The following is a 27,146-nucleotide window of genomic DNA, read 5'->3' as shown; positions in this document are numbered from 1 at the left end:
CAAAAATGTGAATAATTATATAAATGACCATAATATAAGTTTCTCAAAATCACAAAGAACTCAAATAAAAAAGCAAAGCCTCGAATCAAATGTTCAAGCAAAAGGTAGAAATAGAAGAGAGTGAGTTTTGAGTGTTGAGATGTTGATCACTAAACGTAAAAGCAGTCATGATCTACATGACGAGCTTCATGATGATTTCCATCACAAGACATAGCCGACGACTTGTTGAAGAACTCTATGCAATCTGCGATAGCTTCACTGTAGTGTACTTGAGACGAATAGTAAGAACTACTACAAGAAATCTTAGGCGGATCAAACCTCTCTCTGTCGCGGGAATGACCAGCGGAGGTCTTACGCCGGTGAGAGGAGGAAGGGATAGTGAGATCGATGAGCCTCATGAGAAACTTACGTAGCCCGTGGAAGAGCTTCATGAAAGATAAATCGAACTGGTCGTTTAAAATGAATTTGGATCTTGAGAAGGGTTTGTCTATATAAATGGTGAAAAGCTCGTGTACACATAGTTTTGATATATGGTTTAATATACAACTTAGCATTGAATTTTGCTATAAAATAAAAAAATTCCCGAAGTAAAATTTGTAATGATTCGTCAAGGAGGAAAAACAGGAAGAAGAGTGTTTCAATGATTAAACCACCAAAGAATTTCTTGAGATGTGTTTTATCCTATGAACATATGTAGGCCCCCATCTTAAGTATCTTAATTAGCTCTTTATCCGATTTTATTTGTCTCCAAATTATTGTTTTAAATGATTCAGGAGTGAACAAAAATAAAGATTAACAAATGGTTCCGACCAGTGTCATAGACTCTCATATATAGCTAGAATTAATTACCGCTACGCATTGCTCAGATAACAAAAACATATTTTGCATATGCATAAGTTTTTTTGAGCCCATTATATGCAACCTTTGATTTTCATTAATTAGTTAGTGCAGAGGCTATAACTTATATAAATCAAGTGTTTTCTTGTAAATGTGGCTGCATTACAAATGTATTGATATTGTCTTGAAGTTTTGTACAACATCAGCAACACTTAGTAGTATACCAACGTAATATACCACATAGTAGTGACATAGACTTGGACTGAAATTTTCTTTAGATTTAAAGCTTTCAATGAAAAGAGGAGAAACAAAGGAAGTAATCAACGTACGATTAATCATAGGTTGAATTTGCCGTATAATGAATACATAATTAAAGCTGTAATTAGTGATTATATTCAGAAAAAGGAGATTTGTGGTCCTGCGGTTACAAGTGAGACTTTTGACCTAGTTTTAGGGTACCATGGACTAATTTTGGGACCAGTAAACATAATTCGTACATAAGAACAAAACAAGAGTTTTGATTCAAAGAAAGAAACAAAAGAAAAAGAACATATATTAAAAGGCAGGTAATGAGGGAAATAAATGAGCAGTTAGCACAGAAAAGAATTAAGAGGCTTTTGGTGAAATGATTGTTTGGATTAGGTTTATTTATTTTATAATATAAGGTTTAATGACGGTTATGATTATGTCTTGTACTTTACTTCTTCTTTAAAATCTAATACAACCTGAACCTGGGGGTGTGGGGGTGTGGGGGTGTGGGGGTGTGGGGGTGTGGGGATATAACTCTTTCTACTTTTTAAAAACAAAAAAAAGAGTTGGGTCGAATTGAATTGGTTAAGAACCTATATGAGTAATGGACTCTGGAGGATATATACAACACCTTGGGCTCAAAAGTGTTTTTAAGGTAAACTAATGGGGTAAGTGCTAACATGTCGTGAAGGCCCATTTTGTGTTGGCACGTCACAGATAAAGGTAACATTCATGCGGCTCTGTAGCCCATCAGAATACATACACTGGTTAATTTCAAGCCTCGCATTCTCTTCTGAATCAAGTTTTTGTGTTCAATTCTCTTGAGGGATTATTTCTTTTGATCAAACCCGAGTTTTTGAGGAAGTTATTACATATAAATCAGACTGGTTACTTTTCAATGATGGATCTGAAATTATTTCCAAACAGTACTCCTCAACAAACCTCTTACAAAGACACAAACTACAGCATATATATAAAAGACATATGCTTAGACCATCCTCAATGCTGATCCTTAAGTTGATCCTTAAGCTAATTTTGATTAAAATTTAATACATAATTCAACAAAATTTATAAGGTACGTACCTTATATAAGGTCAAAAATTGGAAGTAAAGACATAAGATCCACTTTTAAGGATTATGCATTGAGGATGCTCTTAGATGTGGTTTTAATTGGTATACTGTTAAACATTGCTCGTTACAGTTGGATCAACTTTAAATCCATCTTTTAATAGAAAAACTTCTGAATCGAAGAAACTTATGCTCCACATATTTGTTGCAATAACTCCAATATTTTAAACCTCCTCTGATTTCATTTGCAACTTCAAGGAGAAATCGAGTTATTTTACAAATAAACAATGTAGCAGCTTCTGACAACGAGGAAAGTTCCAATGGTGCACCCTCTCAGCGTGCATTGCAACCCCCTTTTTATTATTTATGGGTTCATTTTGAACTTATCTGAACACCTTACTACTAATGCATACACTCTCAGCTAAAAACTATACAAAATCAAATCAGCTTTCCCTATAAAATAAAAAGGAAAACTCAAAAGAACTCGGGTGAATAAAACAATTTACTGATAACGCATGTGGTAGCAATTATATCACTCTGCCACTCCCACACTATTTGATGCCCACCAGCTATGATTTTTACTATACTTAACACAATGTTACATTTACTGGTCAAAAAGCCTAATTTGAGAAGAAGAATAACACATTAGATTCACCATATATAATTACTAATGATGACCATCATTTTAACCCACTCTACTAGTAATTCTTAACCTAATCATGAGTTCAATGATATAAAAATATGTAATCTCAAACATATTAGCTTCAAAACCCTAAGGATTACACTAAAAAATAAGTCAATAATATAAGATGGGATTTTATGATTATCAGGTTGATGATTAATTAACCTAATCTCAGCTCCCTATTATATTTAAAAGTTAGAAGTACTAAAAACAAACATTATTTCTTAAGTTAAAAATTACAAATTCAAGATTCTAAAACTTTGTAAATGACCACGAAGCAAGGTAATATAGCTCTCGGGTTATAAACCACAAGCTCCTCCAGGTTCGAATATACCCCAGCGTTGACCGCCACCGAGTCAAACACACCTCCGCTCGACGCAACTCCAACCGCCGAACCATCCTCCACCGGAGATTTCTTCTCCGCCGTAGCATGAGCCTCCCCCGCCGGTAAATCAACGCGTTTAACTCTCCCAGCGATCACACGGCACACAAGCATCACTCTCCTCGCGTCATCGCTACACCTCAGCAAATCATCAGCTCTTCCGCTGCTCGCCGTCGTCCTCACGCCGCCAGCGTTAGCGGTTGCTGCGGCGGCGGCTCCTTTTCCTTGGAAACCATGGCGGATCACGGTGCATACGCCACAGCCAGGGAGGTTAGAGCAGAGAGAAGAGGAGCCACGAGCTCCGAGAGAGCAAGTGAGAGTGGTGCAGTGGAAACGCAGAAGCTCGTTACCGTCGGCGGCACAACGAGCGTCTTTTCTGGTGGTTTGAAGAGCACGCGCCTTCACCGCGTCTCGGCAGTCTTCAAACCGTTGGATCGTACGCTGAGTGTTGTGGACTTTTAATATCCGTTCGATCTGACAGATGGGGCTGTCCTTTTTAAGCCAGCTTGATTTGAATATGATCTCCACTATGTTTCGACCCGAATCTTCCGGGCCTAACTCCGAAACTGCGATTAAAACGGCAGCGTTTTTTACTCATCAAATCAGGGAACTATTATTACACAAGTCAAAACAAAAATCTGAGTTTTGGTTTGGAGACATTAAAGACAGAGTTGTAATTCTGATACTGTCGAATGATATAAAGACACGTAATAATACCAGGGGGACAATGAATTTAGTTAAGAGCAGAGAAGACAGCTGTTTCTTTTTATAGTACAAAATTTGGTCCCATGGCAAGCATGATAAGTGTTTTCCAAAGCAAAACGACATATACGGATACCATAGAATATATTGTTTCTCCAGCTTTATATATTCCTATTCTCTTTTTGTAATCTTCTCTAAAAACACGTATTGATTTCTATCCCGAAAACAATCTGCAACATAAGGCCAAATCATCCTAACTTATTTGATCGATATCACCGACAATAACATTGAGATCTTGATTCCATTAAAATAGATCAAATAGTAGTTAAGCTACAAAATGTAAGCATGTTCGTTTGCTTAACATTATGGTAAATCTATCGATAAATCCAAGTGCTAATTCACCGCAAAACATGTGTTAGTGGCTTAGTGCTAATAATTCAATCAAACAAGTTAAGGTTATAATTATAGCATCAATCACTAGTCAAATCATGGACTAAGATCTCATTTCTCCAAGCGGCTACAGAACATAATCTTTACTTACCAAGCAAATTGCAGTTTTGTATTTAAGGAAATCTCAACTAGATAGTATTATAGTATAGGGGTTAACTTGAAAAAAATATGACTACTCAGTCTCACACCAAAAGACAAAAAGCTAGAGCGTAATTAAATATTTTGAGCTAAAATGATAAAGTTAAATACTAGTAAATTATAAAAACAGAAAATAGTAAAAAGTAAAACCCTTTACCTGCGTGACGAACAGCTTGATGAAGTTCTAAGCTTTCAAGCTTGGGAAAAACTTCTCCACATTGGGAACAAGCACAAACCCTAGGCGTAATCGGATACCTATATTTTTAATAAACAAAAACAAATGAACTTACTGAAACATAAGATTACAACAACTAAGTTTGTTTGCTCATCATTAATTTGTGTAGCCATTTACCTGCTAGGGTCAACGATCATGTGACATTCGTAACATCCGGAGAGTTTACGGAACTGCATGGCTCTAAACGAAGTCGTTGACGATGACGTGTAACTCCCGCTGGCGTTAGATCTCGTTGAGGCAGATGTAAGAGACCGAGACGAAGAAGAACCGTGTTGACCAGGTTTCCGAGTCAGAAGCCGAGTCTCCGAGTCAGGAGCAGTACTTGAGTTAGCTACGTCTGGAGAGTGGTCTGCTCTATGAACCACACGAGTGTTGCCGTGAGCCACGTCTCTGAAGCTACATATGGAGCTGCACGAGGAGCCGAGCTTGGAAGGAGATAAGTTAGTAGTTATGGACGGGCCAGGCTGGTTAGAGTTCTTGGAAGGATCATGGACTCTTGACCCTTCGATTTGCTTGCAAGTCAACAGGTTCTTGATTTGGTCCCACGAAGAAGGCTGCTTCGGAAGTACTGCTTTCTTCGGTTTCTGCGGTTTGTGAGGTTTCTGTTTCTGAGGTTGAGTTTGGTCGGTGGGATTCTCGCGTTTCTTGCGTTTGGTCGACGGTGGGTTGTGTTTTTGAGGAGGCTCTGCGTTTTCCGGCAAGAAAGTTAGTAAAGCCATTGTAAGTAGAAAGAAAGAAAGAAAGAAAGAAAAACTCTTGAGAGAATGTGAGAGTTTCTTTATTTGTGCTCTTCTTTATGCTTCTTTCTTTAATTATAAGCTTTTTTTTTCTGTTTAGGTGTTGAAATCGAAGATGGATCCAAGATGGGTAAATAAGGAGGGAAGGAAGATTAAAGTAGTGGGCTCTATATCTTTCTTTAACTCTTTTATTTTACAGTTTTACTGTCTTACCCTTTCTTCTCAATTCGAATTTTAATTTACTAAAGATTATAATTAAAAAAAAATAGGGTACTTAAATTAACTATATTCAGATATCTAGTTAATTTTGTCAGAGAAATTAAAAATCTATGTAATTAATTTTGGCATCTGGTTGCTTTGTTAGTTGTATAGGCTTGCAGTGCAGTTAATTTTGTATATATTATTTCCTCAAAAGAAAAAAACAGTGTTTAGTATGCAATGGAATTTTGAAATAGTGAGTTATTTTTCTGGTGATAAGAAATTAGTTAGAAATTAAATTTGTTTGGACGAGTTTGGTTGGCTTTTTGTAAAATAGGTGCTTTAACTGCATGCATCTATCTATCTGTATAATCTGCAATTAAACAGTTTGACCTACTTAAGGGGCTGACTTTGTAGTTAACGTCACTGAAGCTTCCATTGGTAAGCGACGCATACATATATGCCACGTAAGAAAAACTAGAAAAGCATCTCTCTACTCTTTATTTTACTATATAGATTTGTTTGAAATCGCTTTCTTATTAGACGCTACTACATAAAAACAATTGGCTATGAAGTATATATAGTTTAAATACTTAATCTGTGTTCATTAATCTAAAAAATAATTGTTTTGGATGTATGGTCAAGACAATAGTTTAAAACAGAAACTAGGATTACACGTTAAACAGGAGACAAGGTCTTTGGAAACTTCGTATTTGGAACTGTGATTACGGATTCCAAATGTTCTATTTGTCTCGAGTTGAATTTTTCAATGCCTTTTTTCGCTATTACTAGTTTCTTATAAATAAACTAAACTATGCTGTATTTTTTTTGTTTTATTCATTTTCTGTAGTATGTATGATGTTTTGGTACAAATGTGAAGTATTTGAGATTTATGCAATGCGTTCCTTTGTTATTTGTACGATATTGATACTGTTGGATAAGACTGGTAGACTGTTACTTTCTCAAAGTATTAAGTTTGCTAGGGGATGTCATAAACTAATCTCAGTAGAGTAAAAAGTGGTGGAGTTAGCACTACTTGAAGTTTGTGTAAATAGGTATGGGGGTGGTGAGTTCATTTATTAATAAATACTGATTATCATAAAAAGGTTTAATGCACTAAATAAATAAATAATTTATTGTATAATAAATGGTAAAAATTTGAGAAATCCACAACACATTGTCTCTATATTAAGGTTGTGGTATTAAACACACACAATCGCACACAATACATAAATATGAGTAATCATAGTATTAAACCAGTCATCAATATAAGTAACGTAAAGTAAATTAATCATAATCAAGGTGAAAACTGAAGCAATCATAATATACATAGTTTTTTAAGGTTGAGTCAACCTGGTTGACCATTGACCGGATGTAAAAATCTATACTATTAAGATTAAAAGTCCTTCACATTCGCCGCAATACTTGGATTTTTATCACGCAGATAGCTTTGGCCTTCTCATTTGTCGTGTTTCCACATTTGTCCCTCTCTTTTGTTTTTGTTTTTCACTCTTATAAACTTGGTTTAACAAAGCATTCATAGGTCATTATTCTAAGCTCTTCGTTTCAAAATTGTGTTTTTTGCAATTTTTTATAGGTTTCATTGAGAGACAAAGGAAGAAAATGAGCGCGAGATGTTTGAGAATGGTGTTGGATATATTGATTCTTAAAACGAGTTTGAATTTCAAAAACGAAAACGAAAAAGTTTTTAAAGTTTTTAAAGTTTTTACGTACGTAACGTTTTAAATACTAATTGTTATAGTCCGGTGACAATGGAATTTATTCGACTGACAGAAAAATTTAATCATCTGCTTGCATAGTATAGTAGTAAATATTAAAAATAAAAAGTCTCTCTACTGCAAAACGTGGCTGGTTAGTATTGGTTTGTGATTAATAAATGTTTACTCATTTATAACTTCCAAAAAAAAAATCGATACTATAAAAGTTTTATATTAGTAATTTACCCATCTTGTATCTGCAGTAAAGAGAAACCTTCCAATTCCCAAGTTGTATAAATTCAAGTGCTTTGAATATGACATTAAATATTGAGCCACGAATGCTTGTAGATTTTTAAAACACCGACAGAGAGAGAGATTGATAGAGTCATAGAGAGCTTCGTTGTAGTTGATCAACGTACACGATATTTTGAATATAATACAATTACAGTGTGAATTATGAATCTTTTCATGAAAATTTTGTAAGAGTTTAGTTCTGTGAAAAACACAAGAAGAATGGAGTATATCTCTCTAGATACAAAATGGTGTGTTACTCTTTAGTAATGTGTTATTATTCGTTTACCACCATGTACATGTTATAAAGTGCACGTGTGATTTAGGGTATAAAATTGCTTTGACAAAATGGTTTAAAATATATGAAAACCTTAACTGGAGACAATTTGTGTCCCCATTTCATGTAATCATAATTATGTGAGGAATCAAAACAAGCCCCGCAGCTGATCCCCTCACGTACTGATTGTAGTTAGATTATGCTATTACATCTCCCACCCAAAAATATTGAAAACTTAAACGTTCATAATATGAACTTCATATCATTAGTATCAAATAATTTATCCTTTGTCTTTTATAAAATAAAGGAAAAAGAAATTATTATAAGAAAGCTAAAAATATATAGTTAGTACACTTTTTAAAAAAAAACTTAAAAGTTTTCGTCGTATTTATACATTTGGATATAGTATGTAAAAAAAGTTTGTTATTACATTTTGCTAAAACAGATTGTTTGTATTCATTACTGTTTTGCAGCATCACCTTGAAAGTACTTTACTGTATCATGCTCCATCTCATAAAGCAAAACTTCTACTGTAAAAGTTTGACAGTAAAACAACTATTAGTCATATGCTTAAAGAAGTGTCACGAAATTTAGTGTGAACTACATTGTGATATACAGTATTATACGAAAAGCATTGAGGTCTATTTTAATACTAGAAAACTTGTAACAACTGCAATGTATTTCTTTCCACACACTCATTCTGTAAACAAATAACTTGTAGAAAAATTAGATGCGTGAAAACGAGCGTTGGTTTTGGTCTTTACTACCTAAATTTGTATTATTGTTTGTTGTGTTGCCTCTTTATAGTTAGAAGTAGAGTCCAAATTAGGATGTCGCATCAGGGATATGTCTTGATGATGAGAATGAAACAAAGTGGTGAAAGAAATAAGAAGAAGATGAGTTTTTTCTTTGCTGACACTACTCTTTAGTTTCACACTGGATGATCATATAAACAACAAGCTAAGCTTCATATCAATAAATGCAAGTAGATAGATGTACAACAACTATCATTCAAAAATGGTCCCTAATATTTTTTAATAGTGGATTCATCAATCATTCGGTTTCATATCCTTTCTTCAATTATTGGTCTTCTACACACAACTCATTATGAATCTCTGTATTCGTTTTTACACGTATTATCCGGTCAATTTGGTTATTTTGTACGTAAGTGTAAAATATTCATGTGATGATATAACATATTACACTATGGAAAATGATGCTATAACATTTAACACTATAAAAAATGATGATATGTTGTCACACAACTCGTAGCCGTGTGTGGTCCTATATATGGTTATGTATTATTTTTATGTATAACCCCTTTCGTTTTATAAATTACTTTGCAGAGTCTTCTTCTTTATTATTTTTTTCTTCTTTTTGAGTAACAAAATGTGACCAACTCAGACCAAGTATATATAGTTTCTTTGAATTTTAAAATAAAGTATGCGGATGAAACCATTTCGCTACCCGTCCCATTTAACCTCCTGATCCACAACGGACTGAGATATTTTGTGGGTTCCGGCCCGCTAGATTAAAGAGAATGGAGACATGTACTTGGTAAGTGATTGGACCACCATCAAAGGCGTGTGAAGCATTTGGGTTTATGTACATGTACTTATGCCACATTATAAATACTTCAATTGATTACAAAGTACAACTTTATTTATTTTCCGAAGCAATTTACATTTGAGATATGAATTTAACACTAATACATATGTATGATACAGTAAAGAAAGGAAGAAGATGATTCATAGTTAGTACTTCAACAAGTCAGTCTTAGCTGTTATTCTATTGGATGAGTCGCCTCTACCTCACTTAGTGGCCTCAACTTCTTTCACCTGAAGAATTGGTTTATCAACTTCAGGTGTTGTTGTCTGTTTCTTTTCCTATTAGCAAATTAGAAAAAGTAGACCTTTTAATGAACTTTAAACTCACATGTGTTTAAAATGAGTCAGAGAAGAGTAGAACAAGATCATGCATGCGTGGAGTCACCAGTAACAATCATTATTCGTATTATTATATATGCGTAGAGAGAGAGAGAGAGAGGTGAAATGAATTCACTAATTTACCTGAGAGTGAGATTTTGGTGTAGAGTGTTCTGTAATGTAGTGCAAGATCTCGAAGAATCTAGTCTGTCCATGGCTAATTGCCTTTTGGAGATATATCATTGCAATATCACCAGCTCTAGTTCGTACCTCAACCAAGCTGCGGTCAATTTCATTTTCATGCTTTGAGATGTATGGCCTGAAGAAAGAATCGTACACATACGTAGTTCCCTGAAATGGTAAACACAGAGGATATCAAATTAGAGAGAAAGCCACTATATAATTTATATCTCTCTATCTCAATGTTTTTCCTTACTTTGGTCTTCGGGAACCAGAGATAAATGAAGAATGCCAACTTTGCCTCGCTATACATTGGTAACCTTCACAATGAAAACATAAATACACAACATTGAAACTCTTTGTTTCTTACTAACTAATATACCTAAAACCAATAACAACATACCAGGAAACAAGAGCATCACAAACTCGTTCGAGAATCGTTAAAGCAGCTACAATAATCCTGCAAAGAGGTTGTAAGAGAAGGAAGCCAAAGAAAGATTTAGGGACCTAAAAGGAGGGTAGAGAGATGAAGAAAAGAACAAAACGAGAAGATGGTCATAAATACCAATATTGGCACCAGAACTGAAGTTGTTCAATCTCAGGCTTGTTGAGTTCAACCGTTTTGTAGCACTCATAAGCAGGATACGCATATCCAAACACCATTCTGTCAAATAATAGAAATATTCATACAACTAACTTTTTCTATCGGAAAAAAAGAAGAGATCAAAGTCATATAGAGTTTACATACAGAAGCCCTCTTGTCAGAAACGATCCAATCATTGTGATCAAACCTGAACATAAACATACATAAGAAAACAAACGAATCTGCCTAATCAGAATTATATATTGTCAACCACTTGAAGTTTGTATGATATGATGAAGTATATATATCCGAATGCAACAACGATTATTGAACTATATATAAACATACCTAATGAATGAGACGACGGTTAGGGATAGTGACTTGTGGGAAAGGAGAAGCAAAGGATGTAGGAAAGGAGAAGAAGCAAAACGGTAATGATCGTATCGGAATCGGATAGTGACTTGCGAATCCTTTTTTCTCCTACCAAATTTATAGATATGTTTGTGTTTTGTTCTCTGCCTTGTCACTTTTAACTTGAAACAGTGCGTTGCGGGCTCCAGATGATACATATCATCGACTTTAAGTTTTATCAGCCGTTGGATTTTTATTTGACGGTTACGATCTCGTAGTCTTTTCGAAAGTAGATAAATAAATAAATACTAAATTGGAAAAAAAGAAAATTTCCTTTTTACTGAAATCGGAGAAAGCCACGTGAGCAAATCTTAGCCGCTAGTGGATTATTCAACTAATGGCTGAGATTGACCCAAAACCACTGGTTCTTCTTCTTCCTCCTCCTCTCATCTTCGCGCGCTTGAGCCATTGTTCTCCATAGCTTTTTACACGAGCAAAGACAAGTATATCGAAATGCCAGTTTCAGCTCCATCTCCGCCTCGTCTTCACTCTCCTTTCATCCACCGTCCCATCAATTTCACTCCGTCTTCTTTCTCCGCCAAGAATCTCCGGTCGCCGTCAACATCTTCTTATCCCCGAATCAAAGCTGAACTCGATCCAAACACGGTATTTGATTCTCATCTCTCTCTTTTCTCTATTTTCTGACAACTTCAATTTGATTATCAGTTTTGCTTTCGTAATATATAGGTAGTCGCGATATCTGTGGGCGTAGCAAGCGTCGCGTTAGGAATCGGAATCCCCGTGTTCTACGAGAATCAAATCGACAATGCAGTGAGTCTTCAGTAAGACTTTAATCGATTTTGAATGCTATATATTGGTGTGAATTGTAGTTTAACATTGTTTCGTTTTATACACAACTTTCATAGGCTAAGCGAGAGAACACTCAACCTTGTTTCCCTTGCAATGGAACTGGAGCTCGTATGTTAATTGCTTCTCTTACTCTTTCTTATACTGTCAAGTTGTTTTTGTTTATCATTTTGGTGGGAACTATATAAGAAGAGCAAACTGATTGATGTGCTGTTTAATATGAACAATGCCATCTGAAGAGATATAATTTATTTTATGGAGCAGAGAAATGTAGATTGTGTGTGGGAAGTGGTAGTGTGACCGTAGAGCTTGGTGGAGGAGAGAAAGAAGTCTCCAACTGCATCAACTGTGATGGTGCTGGTGCCTTAACTTGTACCACTTGTCAAGGTTCTGGTGTTCAACCTCGATACCTTGATCGAAGGTATTACACTTAATAAATTCAGAGCTACTCTGTTTTCTTTTGTTGCTCCATTGTTAGTAGAGATACTCACACTTTTATACTCTTCTATTGTCGTATGGTCAGGGAGTTCAAGGACGATGACTAAATGTCTTGCACTAGAGAGAACAGGTCTCTTTTTCTTCCCTTCTCACATTTCTTCATTGTGTGTCTACATTGTACAATACTGTTTTGTTCACCAAACATGTGAGAGAAGTACAATACTGTTTTGTTCACCAAACATGTGAGAGAAATCATAACATGGATATTGTATCAAAGAGATCAATCAAATGTTTCTTCTGTTGTAATTAAGTAACATGACAGATTGACTGAACAACTCCTGAACTATCTATCATCAATCTATTGCTTTACTTGCAAGAACAATGAGCTTAGCTACTTATAGTTTGAAGTCAACCTACCAGTGCAACTGAAGGAGAAAGTTTCCTGCATTTGCCCTGTAACCATGTCAACCGTAACTTGTTACCTTAGAGATAGGAAAGTCTCTCTAAAAACAGGGCTCTCAAAAAGGTCTAAAGCTGCAAAGTAGACGCCTTCATCCACGTCCTCTATCTCGTCAAGCACATTAATACAGTTTGTAATACTGAATCTGTCCTCATGGGTTTCGGAATCAGCCATCCTTGACCTGAAAGCAGTTACCATGTCCCACAAAGCACCTGTCATTTTTTCCAATGCTGCTTGATCAATATGGCTCCGTTGAACTACACTTGGTGTTGGTAAATTCTCTGAGGATCGATTTGCCATGGTTTCTTCCAACACCTCAAAGTGACTTGACTGAGCATATCTCCACCATCTACGAAATATTAATCATCACCAAATATAGTGCAAAGCTGCTCATAAATGGGGCAGTCCTAAATTTAAGTTGGTTCACTCCGATCCTAACTGTACCTGTGATCTATGTGTGAGAAAAACCAGTCTTTCCTTCAATAAAACACAATGCTTGAACCTAGAGAGAATAAAATTACACAGGAATCTTCTTCCCACAAATCAAACCCCAAGACACATCTTGTATCTTCTTCGACAACAAAAGCGTTTTGAACATGGGATGATTTAAGGGTATTTTAACGTTGTCTCAGAACGTCAAGATGTTTCTCAACTAAGTATTGTCAAAGTTAAGCCCCGTCTGCTCGTTGAACTCATGGCGTATGTAATTCCAAGTCTTTCTATCGAAGACGTTATCATGTCTGTTTCCTGATTGCATCTGTTTAACCACCAAGTCAGCTTTTGTCAAGAAACGGAGTCCATCATCTCTTTCTCGAACGATCTTGCTTTGGTAGTTGTTCATTAGCTATCATCATCTGTGATTCAGAGACTAAATAAATAATACGACATCAGCCATACTAATCACAAGATAAACACAAGACAAAGACTTTAAACCTAACACAGTTACACTCATCAAAATGACGTTAACACATTACCAGTTACTTTATAGTGCAAAACAAAATAAAAAAGATCTTAGCGCAATTTCTTATTTCAGCTCAAATCTGAAGAGAAAAAAACGCAAGTGTGGAACTTTTTAATAGCTTGTTAATATTAGACTAACCTAGAGGAAAATCCGGATTTAGGCGTTCTCCGGAGTTGGCGCGCTAACGGGCTAGTTAAAATACTTGGTAAAGCCCAGGCCCAATAATCTCAAATTTTCCTCTTTTGTCTTCATTAGCTACAAATGGGAAAAATTAATGAAACACCACTAGCCCCCACTTGGTCCTATTCAACTTGTTACTACCATATATTTAAAAAATCATTCATATAAGATTTTAGATACCTAATTTTTTCTAAACAGAAAATTTTGCCTACTAATTTTATTATATTTTAAATGTTACAAGCAAATAAATGTGGACAAGTATATAGCGACCGACAATTGTGACAGTGACATTGACTACAGTTGGACTCGGCTTATTCGCTTCCTCTAAAGCAAAATGGGGTAAAGCCGTAAACTAATCACATTATACATTAATAATGATAATATAACCTTGATTAATGTATGAAAACAAGAATCATTTTTAAAAATTAATTAAAGGGAAGATCTTAAAGAGGCAAGGAAAAATAAGATAAACAGATCTGAAATCCCGCTTGATACTCCACCGACTTTAAACAACTTAACTAAAGAGAGAGAGATTTGTGAGTTTTAAGTGTGTCAGTGACTCCTCTCTCCACCTTCCTTTTGCTCCATCTTCATCAAACCTACACTACTACACACTGTTTCTATTAGATCTACGGGGAAGCTAGTTTAATCGGTGAATGCAGTTGCATTGACCTCGGATCTAGTCAAATCTCTTGTTGAATTCCGATAAGAATGGGAGAGAAATCGAAGTCTAGAGGTTGGTGTGGTTGGCTTATCGCCATTATTGTGTTAGCTTCTGTTGTGCTCGCCGTCGTTTACACCGTCAAATCTAGAATGAAGAAATCCGGTGACGATGAAGGAGCTGGTCCTGTTCCTGGTCCTCCCGGCGCCATTGATAAGAAATACGCCGACGCTCTCAAGATGGCTTTGCAGTTCTTCGATATCCAGAAATGTAATCCTTCCTTTTACTTCATAATCGTGTTTCCAATTCCAGATTCATCACTTTAACTTTCCTCACAAGTTATTGATTGGTATTTTTAGTAGCTCTAATGATATGATTTTTTTGGTGCATGTTTTTGACTGTAGCTGGTAAATTGGTGAACAATAAGATCTCTTGGAGAGGAGATTCAGGTCTTAAAGATGGAAGTGAAGCGGATCTTGATCTTTCCAAAGGATTATATGATGCTGGAGATCATATTAAGTTTGGTTTCCCAATGGCTTTCACTGCCACGGTGTTGTCATGGTCGATTCTTGAGTATGGTGATCAAATGGATGCTGTGAACTCATTAGATCCTGCTAAGGACTCGCTGAGGTGGACTACGGACTATCTCATCAAAGCTCATCCTTCTGATAATGTGCTCTATATCCAGGTTTGGACTTTTATCTATTTATGTTACTGTAGCTCAGAGGATGTAACTTGTGGAAGCAATGATTCTCACTTGTTAGTATTGTGATGTGTAGGTGGGAGATCCAAAAGTAGATCATCCTTGCTGGGAGAGACCAGAGGACATGAAAGAGAAGAGACCACTCACTAAAATTGATGCAGACACTCCTGGGACAGAGGTTGCTGCGGAAACTGCTGCAGCTATGGCTTCAGCGTCTCTGGTGTTTAAGGATAGTGACCCTCAATATTCAGCCACGCTTCTGAAGCATGCGAAGCAGTTGTTTGATTTCGCAGACACTAAACGAGGCTCGTACAGTGTTAACATACCTGAGGTTCAGAAGTTTTACAATTCCACGGGATATGGGGACGAGTTATTATGGGCTGCTAGTTGGTTGTACCACGCAACAGAGGACAAAACTTACCTTGACTATGTGTCTAAACATGGAAATGAATTTGCTAGTTTTGGAAATCCAACTTGGTTTAGTTGGGACAACAAGCTTGCAGGAACACAGGTTAGATTGGAAGAAGAAGAAGAAACTGTTGAAGCATTTCTGTATTTTTTTTTGGTTGCATAACATTTATGCTTCCTAATCATTGCAGGTACTGTTATCAAGATTACTCTTCTTTAAAAAGGATTTATCAGGAAGCAAGGGACTTGGAAGTTACAGGGATACAGCTAAATCTGTCATGTGTGGGCTTTTACCAAAGTCTCCAACAGCTACAGCTAGTAGAACAAATGGTAATAGCACTATATACTTGCATAGAACATAAAGTCTCTTTGACTAAGTTTCTTATAAAGCTTGGATCTTGTTCAATAGGTGGTCTTATATGGGTGAGTGAATGGAACTCGATGCAACAGTCCGTGTCCTCAGCATTCTTAGCTTCGCTTTTCAGTGATTACATGCTCACTTCCCGAATCCATAAAATATCTTGCGATGGGAAAATCTTCAAAGCAACAGAGCTCAGAGATTTCGCCAAATCACAGGTACCAAACAATGAAACAACATATGAAAAACTAAATATCAACTAAATCAAACAACTGAAAAAATAAGACTCACTGAGTTTATCTCTGCAGGCTGATTACATGCTAGGGAAGAATCCGCTAGGAACAAGCTTCGTGGTTGGTTATGGAGACAAATACCCACAATTTGTGCATCATAGAGGAGCTTCAATTCCCGCAGATGCAACCACAGGGTGTTTAGATGGGTTCAAATGGTTCAACTCAACGAAACCAAACCCAAACATAGCATATGGTGCACTCGTAGGTGGGCCTTTCTTGAACGAGACGTTCACTGACTCACGAGAGAACCCAATGCAGAACGAGCCAACCACTTACAACAATGCACTCCTCGTTGGTCTTTTGTCTAGTCTCGTCACTACCTCTTCTGCTTTACAGTCGTTGAAGTGAGAGCATTTTTTTTCTCTTTATTGCAATCACATTGCTTCATTTTTACGTGTATTTTTTTTTTTTTTTTAAATGTGTGTGTGTTTATTCACGCTGTGTATTGGTTGATATGTTGATGAGTGTTAAATAAACAGTTTTAGTTTTCTAATCAAAATATCAAAGCTACAAATACACAACATACATTAATTGATGGCATGCGACAATTTAACCCCAAAAAGAAGAACTCAATAATGCACACACTAATTAATACACCGGTTAGATTATTAAACCGGAATATTCGGGTTCAATCAAAGAACTGGGTATGGTTGGTTTATTGGGTTCTGAACTTAAACCCTTTGTTGTCGCGTGAGACAAAAACCCTAGTAGTCTCCTCAAGAAGACGAAGGCATCTTTTTCAGTTTATCGTTTTGTCCTCTGCTCCTGCTCAGAATTGCAAATCGCCGGTATTGTTACGGTGTACAGCTTCGTCTCTCTCAGGTTCGATTCGATTCTATATCCACCTCTGCTCGAGACTTCAATCATATCCTGTGTGTCAAATTCGATTTCCATCGAGCTTAACGTCTCATGAAGTCTTGTATTTTTTAGTTGCGTTGAGATATTCGTTTGAAACTTTGGATTTATGTTTAGTTTTAAGAAGCCCTAAGCTCATCATCTTAAAACCGAGCTCAATAGACCCGCCGCTCATTTTTTGATGGCCTTTATGAATTCTCAGAACTGAAGAAAACAAAATCAAGAGGAATAGGATCTTCAATGGAGGGGTTAAAGCTCTCAGAAGCGGAATTGATGGTTTACATTCATCCTTCGAAGAGCAGAAACGTTTTCCAAGCTATTTGTCGCGAGCTCAGTTCTCTTCTTTTCCAGTTCGTTCGTTTCCTTCTCATTTTTCACTATCTTCAAGTTTTCTTCTTTGACATCAAATATTTTGCTTTCTTAGGATGTGAATCTTAACTTTTACTACAATACATCACTGTTGTTGCTTTGCTAGTTGATTCATTACATGATGGAAATAACCAAATGCGTTACTTTGGGTGTTTAGCACATCTTTTAAGATGTTCCTTATATAGCTTTTTTTTTGTGCAAAGCTTTTTGTTTCTTAGTGAGATTAGTTTCATTCTTGATGACAATTAATAGCGCTTTATCGAATTGAGCTTTCTTGGTGCAATGTTTATTGGTGATCATTTGTTTTTTTTATGATTTGAGTATCACTCTTTGTTCTGAAGGTATACTGAAACCTTTGATGGTGTACTATTGGCTTATGATGCTACCGTGAAAAGCAAACAAGCTAAAATCCTTTCCGGACTTCATCCTTACTTTGGTGTGAGGGTTAACACTAGACTACTCCTATTTGACCCTAAGCCCAAGAGTCTTGTAGGTAAAGGATCTCATTTCAACTTTTTTCCATTCACCTCTGCAACTTTTTATTATTATATCGGTTCATTTGCTGCTTAGGCTCTTGTTAGTGATCTAATGTGTTTGAAGCAATAATGGTTCGTTAATTTCTTTTCTTTTTTTCCTGTGCAGAAGGGGAAATTGTGAAGATTTCTCCTGAGTCAATCCATGTTGTTGTTCTTGGTTTTTCTGCTGCAGTTGTAACAGACCTTGATATCCGTGAAGAATTCAAGTTTAGAGTGGTATGTATAACTGATTTACAAATCTTGAATGTACTTTTTTTCTTTCTCGAGAAACTTTTTAAAACAGATTATAAACTTTGCTCTGTTCAGAAAGATGGTGAAGGTTGTTTTGTGAGCAGATCGCATAAACGGCATGCACTAAAGCTTGGAACCATATTACGCCTTCAAGTCCAAAGGTATAAACTTTTAGTTTCTCTACTCTACTGATTTGTCAAATCAAACTTGTGATTTGAATCCTAGTTAATTGAATCGAAATGATTGTGCAGTTTTGATGAAGAGGTATTGCATATAGCTGGATCTCTACTTCCGGAAAACACAGGATGCGTTAAGTGGCTCGAAAAGCACTCTGAAGAAGTTTTGCCTACGGATAGGTTAGTTAGTTTATTATTATGCATCCCTTTACTTAATTCTCTCATCATCATCTTTGCTTAGAGAACTCTTTTGTATTTTCAGGGATCGAAAAAGGAGGAAACTCTCCTGAGGAAATATGAACATACCAAAACAAGAGAAGCTTAAAATGGAGAAGCAGCAATGCTCTAATTTTGTTGTATTGAATCCTATGATATTAACACTTTTTTTTTCATCAAACTTATGTCTTATTGTTTCTCTTCATTTATGAATCTGAATATTCGTTTTAATCATAATCAAAATGTTATGCAATCATTTGTGATGTCATTGTTAGTCATGCTTATAAGTTAGAACAAGCTCTTCTGTCTTCCTATTTTAAAGGAGCTAACGATTATGAGTCTATGATGCTTTGCCAGAAACGTTTTGCAGAGAGAAAATTTAAAGATCAAACCAGTAAAGAAGCAGATGTGTTGAAGTTTAACCGAATAAAACAATCGTTTAGAAACAAACAATCAATACAAAGCATCTGTATATAACTGATACACCAAATGTTAATAAATAAAAATGTTCAAAAGGGTATGAAAAAACTAATGTAACCTATAGTATCCCAGCTGCTCTTATTCCCATTAATAAAAGTCCAAGAGCCCCCAATTCTAATGATACAACAAACCGTTTATAACTGTATGAAACGAGTTCAACTACACCTGATGATTGATACGGTTAGGAGAGAATATTACCACTTTGCTTAGTATCGATGTCTAGGGATATTCCCGCCTTGATCATGATGGTGGCTTCCTCTTCCTCTTCCTCCTCTGCGGTCGCGGTCACCACCTTGTTGATGATGATGTTGACCACCATACCCTCGTGGCGAATTATGCTCGGAGCCACCTTGACCATGCCATTGTTGTTGATGTTGATTATGATGATTACCAGAATACCCTCCTCCTCTAGAGTTATGGTGACCTCCCCGTGATTGGCTCTGGTAAGGCTCTGATGGGAACCTCCCACTGGGTCCACGAGGTTGGTACCCTCCTCGACTTTGGTAAGGAGGCGGCTGAGCATAGCCTTGCACGCCAGGTGGAGCCACATAGCCACCATGTTGGTAAGGTATTGGTGGAACATACTGCGGAGGATTGTAGCCGTAACCAGGAGGATGCTGAGCATGTACATCTGTGGGAGTATGATATCCATGTCGGTCTGTTCCCATCTGTAAGCTGTTGGAGACAAGACGATGAGCTGCATCTCCCAGATGCCTCCCAGATACACTTCCAGGTGGGTTTTGCCTACAAAATTGAGGAAAAAAACAAATCACAAATTTGATATCCAGCACTATTAATTCAAACACATGCCCTCTTTTTTAATGGTTTGATGATTTTATTACCTCCCCTGATTATTATGCATCCCGTGATTATTATGCATCCCATGATTATTATGCATCGGTCTCCTTCCATTATCCTCGTGCCACAGAGCGGGTGGGGGTTTCAAGTCTCCTATGTCCACAATCTGAACAGACGAGAGAAAACAACCAACTTAAGCTACCAACACGATTTACCCATATAGGTCACACAAAATAAGTTTCTTCTTGAGCAATGATATGACGGTCACAGATCAATTACCTTCTTAGGGAAGATGACACCAGGAGGAGGCCTGGTTATGTGTTCATGTGCATCTGGAAGTCTGTAAATACAACATCTGAGAAGCAATAGAATTAAATCAGTATTGCATGTTTAATCAAATTTAATATTTGAATATTCTGAAAATTAGGTCCCTGATCTCACATGACTTGGTTGGTTAAGATGTCCTCCATACCCTCCATTGGGGACCTGAATACTGGCGGGTGAGTCTCCCCTGAACACGGAGTCAAGTAGCCATTCATTCCATCACTGCAAGTAATTGTAAGAATATCAGGAAACAGATTTGATATTTGTAGGCCTTATAGAGATATCCAACCAACCAAAGTACTTCATACTCATCCACCATAAAAACATATAAAAAAAGTTATGTTTTACAAACCTGAGCTCAGGTTTGATCTTAACCTTAAAGTCTACTCTCTCCCTGTAACTTAATTGCCGACAGTGGTTGTCAAGTGAAAAGATGAGTTCAGCCAGGCGATGAGACGTTGCTATAAAAAGCATATCACACATCCTGCTGTTTCTACGCTTTTCTTCATCCTGCAGATCAGAGAAAAACACTTTCAAATCGATCCTTTTGGAAGCACACATCTTGATGTGACGGAAATCATACTAAGAAATAAAGTATAGGGCCACATACCGTCAATGTAAATTCCACTTCGGAAACAGCTTCTAGTAGGCGCTTTTCATCAATGAAAGGCAGCTTAGCAATACCCTTTGATGAAAAAGTTAAGTGCGTTCAAAATATAGTGACAGTGTTTCCAAATACATAAGGAAGCGATCAAGAAAGACAGAGAGGCTACCTGCCACGAAAAACGCTTTCCATTCATGTCGACTTCAAAATCTAACAGAAACAATAGAAAGCAATGTAAATATAGTTTGTTACAACAGTTAACACTCCGAAAAAGATGGAATCTTTAGGGAAGGAAGCATTACCAGTTGGGTAAAAATCAATGATAGGAGAGTTGGGATCAGTCATCAAGGTCCTGTAGCGCTCTGGAAGTGCATGTGCACTGACCAAATGAAGTAATGATTATACATATAGCATAGAAAGGAAACAATAATATAGAAAAAGCATTGATACCCAAGGTAAATACCTTGCAGCTGGGAACACCCCAAGAAGTTGATTGAAAGGCTTAAAAGGAGTTCCTAGTTCAAACTTAATATCCAGCTCTCCCAAATCCTTCAGATCAGAAGCAAATGGTGCATAATGGTAAGGATAAAACCTGAAGCAGAAAAGTACAATTATATCAGGAGTGACAGCTAAAACCTCCTCTCAGTCAATAAAGACCTCCGAATCTAAAAAGCAAATATAGTGTCTACTTTAAAAATATAGATATACCATAGTAAACTCTATCAGACCAATCCTAAATACAAAATAACTATTAAAGCAAACCAAATCATCAACTTTTCTTTCAAATTACTCATGCGTTCTGTTTAAAAGGAAATTAGATAGAAAACAAAAGTCAACTCAACAAGCAAAAATTTAGGGCACTTACAAATGGAAAGCTTAAACATTAATAGAAATAGAACACATCAAAGAAAGCAATCCAAAAAGATCAGTAGGAGAAGTTGCTCGGGGAAAAAATATGAGGCTAGGAACTCACCACTGCCAGGAGCAAACACCTTCCATGTAGTAATGCATGACCCAACAAAGGCCTTCTGTGTACTTCAAAACCTGTAAAAAAGTACGATTCATAATTAGAAGAAACTCTCCAGGAGTAAAACCAAAACTTATTATATAACATTCTCAAACTTACAACATCCTTCCGCACTCTTTCCATTTCTTCTGGGGTTACTACTGAGAACTTCTCTTCATAATATCTTTCTCTCCATCCAGGTTCTCCTAGCTTCACCTATACAAATGGAAACTACTTTCAGAAATGAAGAGATATCCAAAGATTGAAAAACAAAGAAATTCCCAATATATATTGTCAATCTGATCATAATTCACTAGGAAGAACCTTATCCTCTTCAGTAGTATCTGAGTTGAACGCATCTGATTTCTCACGGATTAGCTCCTTGAGTTTTGTCTTTAGCTCTTCTTTGTTCTCATGTTCCTGAAATAAGTTAATAAATTAAAATAATTGTTCAATTCTATAAGGTCATCCACTCTCAACTAGACAGTGAAGGATTTAAAATCTTATAAAGCATCTCCAGTACAAGAATACATACATCAGACTCAAGACTGTTCTCGACGTCAACAATAGCAGCACCAACACTTGATCCTGAAGATACGCGTCGAACTTTTTGATGCCGAGCAGACATTCCATCATTCGACTGAAATGGGGAAGGTGTAGGAGCAGAAGCAAGTCGAGAACCACTAAATCGTGCAACCGGAACAAGAGAATCTGGTTGAACTGTAGGAGCTGCATCATCCATTCTTCTTGTCTGAGCTTTATCTCGCTTTACTCTTTCCGCTTGCCTCTAATATAAACCAGAGCCAAAAGAACCATCAATACATCACTACAGAAAGATAAGTTCTATCCATATCTTATCGAAATACAAAAAAAATATGGATTCATCTATTTAAATGGAATAAGTTACAACATCACCACTTATCCAGCAGGTTTTATCTAGTCAAGGGTTTCCAAATTACCATAATGTATCACTTAATAATTAAATATACTAGCAAAGCAAACAAGATTCACGTACACTCTATGAAACTTGAAGATACACATAGATGCCAATATTTATACCATGAAAATTCACTTATATTAATTTTATAAGACTATGGTGATATATTAACATCTCTATAACTTCTAGTACTTAAAATTTATAACTTAAGATGGTTACAATTGAGTGGGAAAAGAACTTTCGTGCCAACATAAAGTCAGATATATTGATAGCAGATAAATAGCTATTCAGGTAATGTGCCTCACTACAAGGCCAAAAAGAAGTACACTTTCTTAGAAGTTTATGTACCTGATGCAGCCTGGCTCTTTTCTGAAATATCTTATCTTCGTACGATCCAACAGCCTGAATAAACTGTTCCACCCTCTTTAAATTTGGCTGGAGAGGGATAACAGCAAAAAATAAAAGTCAAAAATATGTCACCTAAGGGAAAATGGATTAGGAAATATTTGAGTAAACTAGTCTAATATCAACAGCGAACAGGTACCTTGCACCCATCAGTTAAATAGCCGTCAAGTGACCGAAATTCCTTCTTGTAAACAGCCATAAGCAAGTTGATAGCACCCTGGAGAAATGAAGATTTACAGAAACGTTTCATCAAACAAGAAATGGAGTTGACAAATGCCTTAGACATTAAACAGATTATTACCATTGAAGGTTCTTTAAACAAAAAAATCATAATTAAATCCATATCTAGGCAACACAAACCTCTCGAATCTCCAGTGTTGGCATATGTGGTAAGAAATCATTGCCCACAAAGAAACATATGAAGATAAAATCATCAACAATGCGCTCTAGATCAATCTCAAATGGCGGGTTGGGAATCCTCATCTCAAACTCCAGGTATTCTCTAAGAATCCAGATATGGAGGAACTGAAAAAAAAAACAAAGATTTGAGTGGACAATAATATCACATCTAAAAGGCTGTATCTCAAGAACCTGCTGATCATTTGTTATGAACTTGGTCATAAATTTCAACCTGATACGGCTTTTTGACAAAATCATTTCCGTCGCCTTTCTCATCAAATTCACCTGCCCTCTTCTTTGCCTTTCCTTCACAATTGGCAGCCATATGGCCCATTTGGCCACACAGGAAGCATTTATCCTGCTGTCCAGGAGTGTAGACTACCTAAAAAGTTGTCGGATGAAATTTTAGAACTCAGCTTAGATACCCAGGAAGAAAACAGAAATTTAAGTTTTTACTCCATTTGTATCCTCCGCTATTTTTTTCTACCCACTTTTATTATTAGTTCAGAAGGAAATATGAAAAATCCCTTCAACACAGAACTGAATATAAAAAATATGCGGAAGAGTAAATCAAAAACCTCTCGAAGAATCGAAAAATGAACTTCATGGGTCGCCAAGCCCAACATAATCAGGTCAGCGTCCTGTCAAAGAAAGCAGTGATAATGAGCCACATAAGTTAATAGCACACTCAAAAGCTAAGGCCAAGACAATAGATAAGCAATTAAGACCTTAGGATAGTTTTTGGTGCAAGTACAAGTTATGAAATGAAGAATCATACCAGTCCATACAAGCAATGCCGAGTGTTTGGGTCAAAACCAGGAAGATTTCTTTGAAGGCGAATGTATGACATAATTTTATGCTCCCCTTCACCTGGAACATTTGCGTCTGAAAGGATAACCTTTGCAGTGCAACAGTTAGGTGCAAAATTAGCCATAAACTCAATTCAATACGAAAGTCTAAATAAATGTGTGAAGAACGAGAAAATTTCAAGAACTAGTAGGGAAGAAACAACTATAAACATCACAGATACCTTGATATTTTTCCAACCAACATCATGATTAAGTCTAAGGTGTACATAATATTGCAGCGCTATAGACAGAACACCCATGAATTCTGTTCCAGGTGTAATAACATTAGAATCAAACACTTGAGAGTCCACTTTTGGAGGGAGCCTTCTACCCTCCCTCTCAAATTCCTCTCGCAGCCGTTCTTCTTCAGCAGCCTGTAAGATTAGCAATGTCAACATAAACCCATTAGAACGGAATGGTATAGCGAGTTGGGGGACTTGTTTAAGGGAATGAAAATAAGACATAAGGAAACTAATCAAGAACATCGATACAACACTGGAAGCATGTCTAGATGAAAGTAAATAGCAATACGAAAATTTTCTGGCTGAGGAACTACACAGTAGAAACCCCATGCCAGTATGGGGTAAAAAGGAACATACTGCATCGGATGCATCTTTAGCGGATCTAAACCGTCTAGACCGCTGTTGATTCATTTTAGCTCTTGGAGCAACACCATCTAAGACCCAACCAAAACATACACAAAGTATTAAGCTTTTAAGCATACTCTTCTAAATTTTTATGTTGGCTGATAAAGAATACTTACCAATAGCCATATAAAGCAGCTTCCGTGGGCGTACCATCACGAAAAGCCTATCGATGTAGTCAAACATACACTGAAACACCTCCTCAAAGGTAGTTGGAGATGGCTGCAATGAAAAAAAGAAGAAGAAAAAGCAGACTTTAAGCAGAGAAAGAGCTATACAACAACTTTTATTAACTTAAAACATCATTCCACACGAACACTCTCCCCAACATATCCAATCGATGCCACAGTTTAACGAATGAAGCAGAATCAAATTTGAAAACCTAATTATCTAAAAAAAAAAACAATAAATTAAAACAGTGAACGGGATGAAACAAAATCGAAAGGAAACGTTACCCTATCTTCGGGGTGGAAGCAAGGATGGATAATCCCGTTCATGTCGAGGTAGAGATTATCGTATTCGAGACCGTTAGGGTTAGGTTTACTAGTGTCAACAGGTATCTTGATGCCTTCGATTTCAACAGGCTCTTCCTCGATAACATCCGCCACTAACAGCGGATACTTCTCGGCCAACCACCGGTAAAACGAAGGAACTCCCATTGTTCACCCGATGACGAAGATATTAATCTCCGGCGCCAGGAATTATATAAAAACTCAGAGACCTAAGCAGAGAGAGAGAGTATGAATCAAACCAACGGTGTCTGCCGACGGCGGGTAAGGTCACAACTCACAAGTTATTCATTACTTGTTTTCCTTTTTTTTTTGGAACAAAGCAAAACCGGATATTCGGATTAGTAAGGAAATTATTGGGCCTATAATTTGGGGCTTTTATATTTCCTAAGGAAACTTTATCGCAAGCCCAAAACTGAGTAGTGAGACAACAAAAGTAAAAAAATACAACTCCGTTGCCGGGACTCGAACCCGGGTCTCTCGGGTGAGAGCCGAGTATCCTGACCAGCTAGACTACAACGGAATTTATGTTACCTTAAGCTCAAAAATGAATCTATTGTAATAACAGTGAACAAAAAATAATTAGAGTATACACTACACGAAGAGCGAACTCGTACTTGATTAAACTATGCAGTCTCTTTTCGGCTTTATGTCTTCTTCTTGTGGTCCATCTATTACGGCAGAAATTATGATTCTTGGATTATAAGATCATTTTGTTTATTATGAAACTAGTTAAAAGAAAACAAAATCTTGGTGATACATTTTTCTAATAATCTATTTGTCCACATTATCGGGTTTCCTCCATGCTCCATTTTATTTTACGTTATCTATATGTCTCATAGTGTCACTCAGTGTGGTTATAGTTAATAGTGTAATTGGTTTTCTATGTTTTGTTGCATAAATTACCAGAGCTGCTTTCTGTTTACGGAAACCAAAACCATAGGTTGAAACACAAACCTTAAAACCATGTTTATGGGTGGTTTCTTAGATCATCCTCAATACATGGGTTTTAAATCTTATCTTAAGATTTGGGAACGACGATCTATTTCCCCCCAGGAACTTTCGTATACGACCAGTTCCACCCAAACTTTCAGCCTCTCTCTATGTTTCCCTCGAAAAATAGTTCTACAATTATTTCTCCTCAGATATAAAGTTTGAAACTTATTTATCCACATAATCAAAGTTCGAAACTGATTTACACATCGAGCTGGGTTATTGTTGGTTTACTGTAAACCAGTCTTGTTTTAACCAACAAAAAACAAAATTAAACCAATTAAACAAAATTAAAACAAAATTAAACCAGTCTTGGAGATTTTGTTTTGAGGATTTTTTTTTGTTTTTGAGGTTTTAATCGGGTTAAGATTTAAGTTATTGGTTTATGATTGGTTTAATTTTGTTTTTTGTTGGTTAAAACGAGATTGGTCTACAGTAATCCAACAATAACCCAGCTCGATGTATAAATCAGTTTCGAACTTTG

The 27,146-nt window shown here is 36.5% G+C and overlaps 7 protein-coding genes and 1 non-coding gene across 10 annotated transcripts; 3 read left to right on the top strand and 5 right to left on the bottom strand.

Moving 5' to 3' along the window:
- Nucleotides 1–85: 85 nt before the first annotated feature.
- On the bottom strand, nucleotides 86–431 carry LOC17894088. Its single transcript, XM_006301232.2, has one exon. The coding sequence runs from the start codon at nucleotides 429–431 to the stop codon at nucleotides 150–152; it is 282 nt and encodes a 93-aa protein (XP_006301294.1). The 3' UTR covers nucleotides 86–149.
- A 2,561-nt stretch (nucleotides 432–2,992) lies between these two features.
- Nucleotides 2,993–5,552, bottom strand: LOC17896398. Its single transcript, XM_023788106.1, has 3 exons — nucleotides 4,861–5,552; nucleotides 4,666–4,763; nucleotides 2,993–3,784 (listed from the first exon to the last, which is right to left on the bottom strand). The coding sequence occupies exons 1-3, from the start codon at nucleotides 5,460–5,462 to the stop codon at nucleotides 3,081–3,083; spliced, it is 1,404 nt and encodes a 467-aa protein (XP_023643874.1). The 5' UTR covers nucleotides 5,463–5,552; the 3' UTR covers nucleotides 2,993–3,080.
- A 4,052-nt stretch (nucleotides 5,553–9,604) lies between these two features.
- On the bottom strand, nucleotides 9,605–11,091 carry LOC17895830 (putative HVA22-like protein g). Of its 3 annotated transcripts, XM_023788377.1 has the most exons (7): nucleotides 11,001–11,091; nucleotides 10,814–10,860; nucleotides 10,635–10,733; nucleotides 10,473–10,529; nucleotides 10,326–10,389; nucleotides 10,034–10,240; nucleotides 9,605–9,850 (listed from the first exon to the last, which is right to left on the bottom strand). In XM_023788377.1, the coding sequence occupies exons 3-7, from the start codon at nucleotides 10,730–10,732 to the stop codon at nucleotides 9,776–9,778; spliced, it is 501 nt and encodes a 166-aa protein (XP_023644145.1). In that variant the 5' UTR covers nucleotide 10,733; nucleotides 10,814–10,860; nucleotides 11,001–11,091; the 3' UTR covers nucleotides 9,605–9,775. The 3 variants fall into 3 exon arrangements, with proteins under 3 accessions (XP_023644145.1, XP_023644143.1, XP_023644144.1); XM_023788375.1 differs by lacking the exon at nucleotides 11,001–11,091 and having other exon boundaries at nucleotides 10,818–10,931; XM_023788376.1 differs by lacking the exon at nucleotides 11,001–11,091 and having other exon boundaries at nucleotides 10,814–10,872.
- Nucleotides 11,092–11,439: 348 nt separating this feature from the next.
- On the top strand, nucleotides 11,440–12,618 carry LOC17895896 (protein disulfide-isomerase LQY1, chloroplastic). The gene is made up of 5 exons (XM_006302887.2): nucleotides 11,440–11,669; nucleotides 11,751–11,834; nucleotides 11,930–11,981; nucleotides 12,135–12,291; nucleotides 12,394–12,618. The coding sequence occupies exons 1-5, from the start codon at nucleotides 11,517–11,519 to the stop codon at nucleotides 12,413–12,415; spliced, it is 468 nt and encodes a 155-aa protein (XP_006302949.1). The 5' UTR covers nucleotides 11,440–11,516; the 3' UTR covers nucleotides 12,416–12,618.
- A 1,761-nt stretch (nucleotides 12,619–14,379) lies between these two features.
- Nucleotides 14,380–16,831, top strand: LOC17896302 (endoglucanase 10). Its single transcript, XM_006302072.2, has 6 exons — nucleotides 14,380–14,840; nucleotides 14,975–15,258; nucleotides 15,350–15,784; nucleotides 15,873–16,011; nucleotides 16,091–16,257; nucleotides 16,348–16,831. The coding sequence occupies exons 1-6, from the start codon at nucleotides 14,621–14,623 to the stop codon at nucleotides 16,678–16,680; spliced, it is 1,578 nt and encodes a 525-aa protein (XP_006302134.1). The 5' UTR covers nucleotides 14,380–14,620; the 3' UTR covers nucleotides 16,681–16,831.
- Nucleotides 16,832–17,011: 180 nt separating this feature from the next.
- LOC17895479 lies at nucleotides 17,012–18,971 on the top strand. The gene is made up of 7 exons (XM_006302620.2): nucleotides 17,012–17,154; nucleotides 17,390–17,537; nucleotides 17,898–18,049; nucleotides 18,199–18,308; nucleotides 18,399–18,484; nucleotides 18,575–18,679; nucleotides 18,762–18,971. The coding sequence occupies exons 2-7, from the start codon at nucleotides 17,428–17,430 to the stop codon at nucleotides 18,787–18,789; spliced, it is 591 nt and encodes a 196-aa protein (XP_006302682.2). The 5' UTR covers nucleotides 17,012–17,154; nucleotides 17,390–17,427; the 3' UTR covers nucleotides 18,790–18,971.
- A 139-nt stretch (nucleotides 18,972–19,110) lies between these two features.
- On the bottom strand, nucleotides 19,111–25,955 carry LOC17895962 (5'-3' exoribonuclease 3). The gene is made up of 23 exons (XM_006300239.2): nucleotides 25,616–25,955; nucleotides 25,280–25,382; nucleotides 25,116–25,192; nucleotides 24,699–24,890; nucleotides 24,447–24,566; nucleotides 24,247–24,309; nucleotides 23,901–24,050; nucleotides 23,630–23,794; nucleotides 23,409–23,486; nucleotides 23,213–23,299; nucleotides 22,463–22,714; nucleotides 22,252–22,347; nucleotides 22,048–22,143; nucleotides 21,895–21,965; nucleotides 21,385–21,513; nucleotides 21,224–21,300; nucleotides 21,091–21,131; nucleotides 20,928–21,002; nucleotides 20,670–20,827; nucleotides 20,435–20,539; nucleotides 20,273–20,348; nucleotides 20,038–20,159; nucleotides 19,111–19,939 (listed from the first exon to the last, which is right to left on the bottom strand). Exons 1-23 carry the CDS (start codon nucleotides 25,817–25,819, stop codon nucleotides 19,402–19,404), a joined length of 3,075 nt encoding a protein of 1,024 aa, XP_006300301.1. The 5' UTR covers nucleotides 25,820–25,955; the 3' UTR covers nucleotides 19,111–19,401.
- Nucleotides 25,956–26,119: 164 nt separating this feature from the next.
- Nucleotides 26,120–26,192, bottom strand: TRNAE-CUC. The gene has a single exon. It is a non-coding gene; the product is annotated as a tRNA-Glu (tRNA).
- Between the last annotated feature and the right edge of the window lie 954 nt (nucleotides 26,193–27,146).

The sequence above is a fragment of the Capsella rubella genome, unplaced genomic scaffold, assembly GCF_000375325.1.
Source record: "Capsella rubella cultivar Monte Gargano unplaced genomic scaffold, Caprub1_0 scaffold_2, whole genome shotgun sequence".
Lineage (NCBI taxonomy): Eukaryota > Viridiplantae > Streptophyta > Magnoliopsida > Brassicales > Brassicaceae > Capsella > Capsella rubella.
This window is presented reverse-complemented; position numbering and strand designations above follow the sequence as displayed.

Excerpts from the sequence above, each read along its gene's own strand:
- LOC17894088 (XM_006301232.2), bottom strand. The coding sequence starts at position 431 with ATGAAGCTCTTCCACGGGCTACGTAAGTTTCTCATGAGGCTCATCGAT.
- LOC17896398 (XM_023788106.1), bottom strand. The coding sequence starts at position 5,462 with ATGGCTTTACTAACTTTCTTGCCGGAAAACGCAGAGCCTCCTCAAAAA. Across the intron at positions 4,764-4,860 it reads ATGATCGTTGACCCTAGCAG|GTATCCGATTACGCCTAGGG; the intron begins GTAAATGGCTAC and ends TTAAAAATATAG. Across the intron at positions 3,785-4,665 it reads TCAAGCTGTTCGTCACGCAG|TTTCGGAGTTAGGCCCGGAA; the intron begins GTAAAGGGTTTT and ends TTTTAATCGCAG.
- LOC17895830 (XM_023788375.1), bottom strand. The coding sequence starts at position 10,849 with ATGATTGGATCGTTTCTGACAAGAGGGCTTCT. Across the intron at positions 10,530-10,634 it reads CAGTTCTGGTGCCAATATTG|GATTATTGTAGCTGCTTTAA; the intron begins GTATTTATGACC and ends ACCTCTTTGCAG. Across the intron at positions 10,390-10,472 it reads TGTGATGCTCTTGTTTCCTG|GTTACCAATGTATAGCGAGG; the intron begins GTATGTTGTTAT and ends TTCATTGTGAAG.
- LOC17895896 (XM_006302887.2), top strand. The coding sequence starts at position 11,517 with ATGCCAGTTTCAGCTCCATCTCCGCCTCGTCTTCACTCTCCTTTCATC. Across the intron at positions 11,835-11,929 it reads AGAATCAAATCGACAATGCA|GCTAAGCGAGAGAACACTCA; the intron begins GTGAGTCTTCAG and ends CAACTTTCATAG. Across the intron at positions 11,982-12,134 it reads TTGCAATGGAACTGGAGCTC|AGAAATGTAGATTGTGTGTG; the intron begins GTATGTTAATTG and ends TTTATGGAGCAG.
- LOC17896302 (XM_006302072.2), top strand. The coding sequence starts at position 14,621 with ATGGGAGAGAAATCGAAGTCTAGAGGTTGGTGTGGTTGGCTTATCGCC. Across the intron at positions 15,785-15,872 it reads ACAAGCTTGCAGGAACACAG|GTACTGTTATCAAGATTACT; the intron begins GTTAGATTGGAA and ends TAATCATTGCAG. Across the intron at positions 16,012-16,090 it reads TACAGCTAGTAGAACAAATG|GTGGTCTTATATGGGTGAGT; the intron begins GTAATAGCACTA and ends CTTGTTCAATAG.
- LOC17895479 (XM_006302620.2), top strand. The coding sequence starts at position 17,428 with ATGGAGGGGTTAAAGCTCTCAGAAGCGGAATTGATGGTTTACATTCAT. Across the intron at positions 18,485-18,574 it reads TTACGCCTTCAAGTCCAAAG|TTTTGATGAAGAGGTATTGC; the intron begins GTATAAACTTTT and ends ATGATTGTGCAG. Across the intron at positions 18,680-18,761 it reads GAAGTTTTGCCTACGGATAG|GGATCGAAAAAGGAGGAAAC; the intron begins GTTAGTTAGTTT and ends TTGTATTTTCAG.
- LOC17895962 (XM_006300239.2), bottom strand. The coding sequence starts at position 25,819 with ATGGGAGTTCCTTCGTTTTACCGGTGGTTGGCCGAGAAGTATCCGCTG. Across the intron at positions 24,310-24,446 it reads GGCATTGCTTGTATGGACTG|GACGCTGACCTGATTATGTT; the intron begins GTATGATTCTTC and ends TTTCTTTGACAG. Across the intron at positions 22,348-22,462 it reads AGAACAGTCTTGAGTCTGAT|GAACATGAGAACAAAGAAGA; the intron begins GTATGTATTCTT and ends AACTTATTTCAG.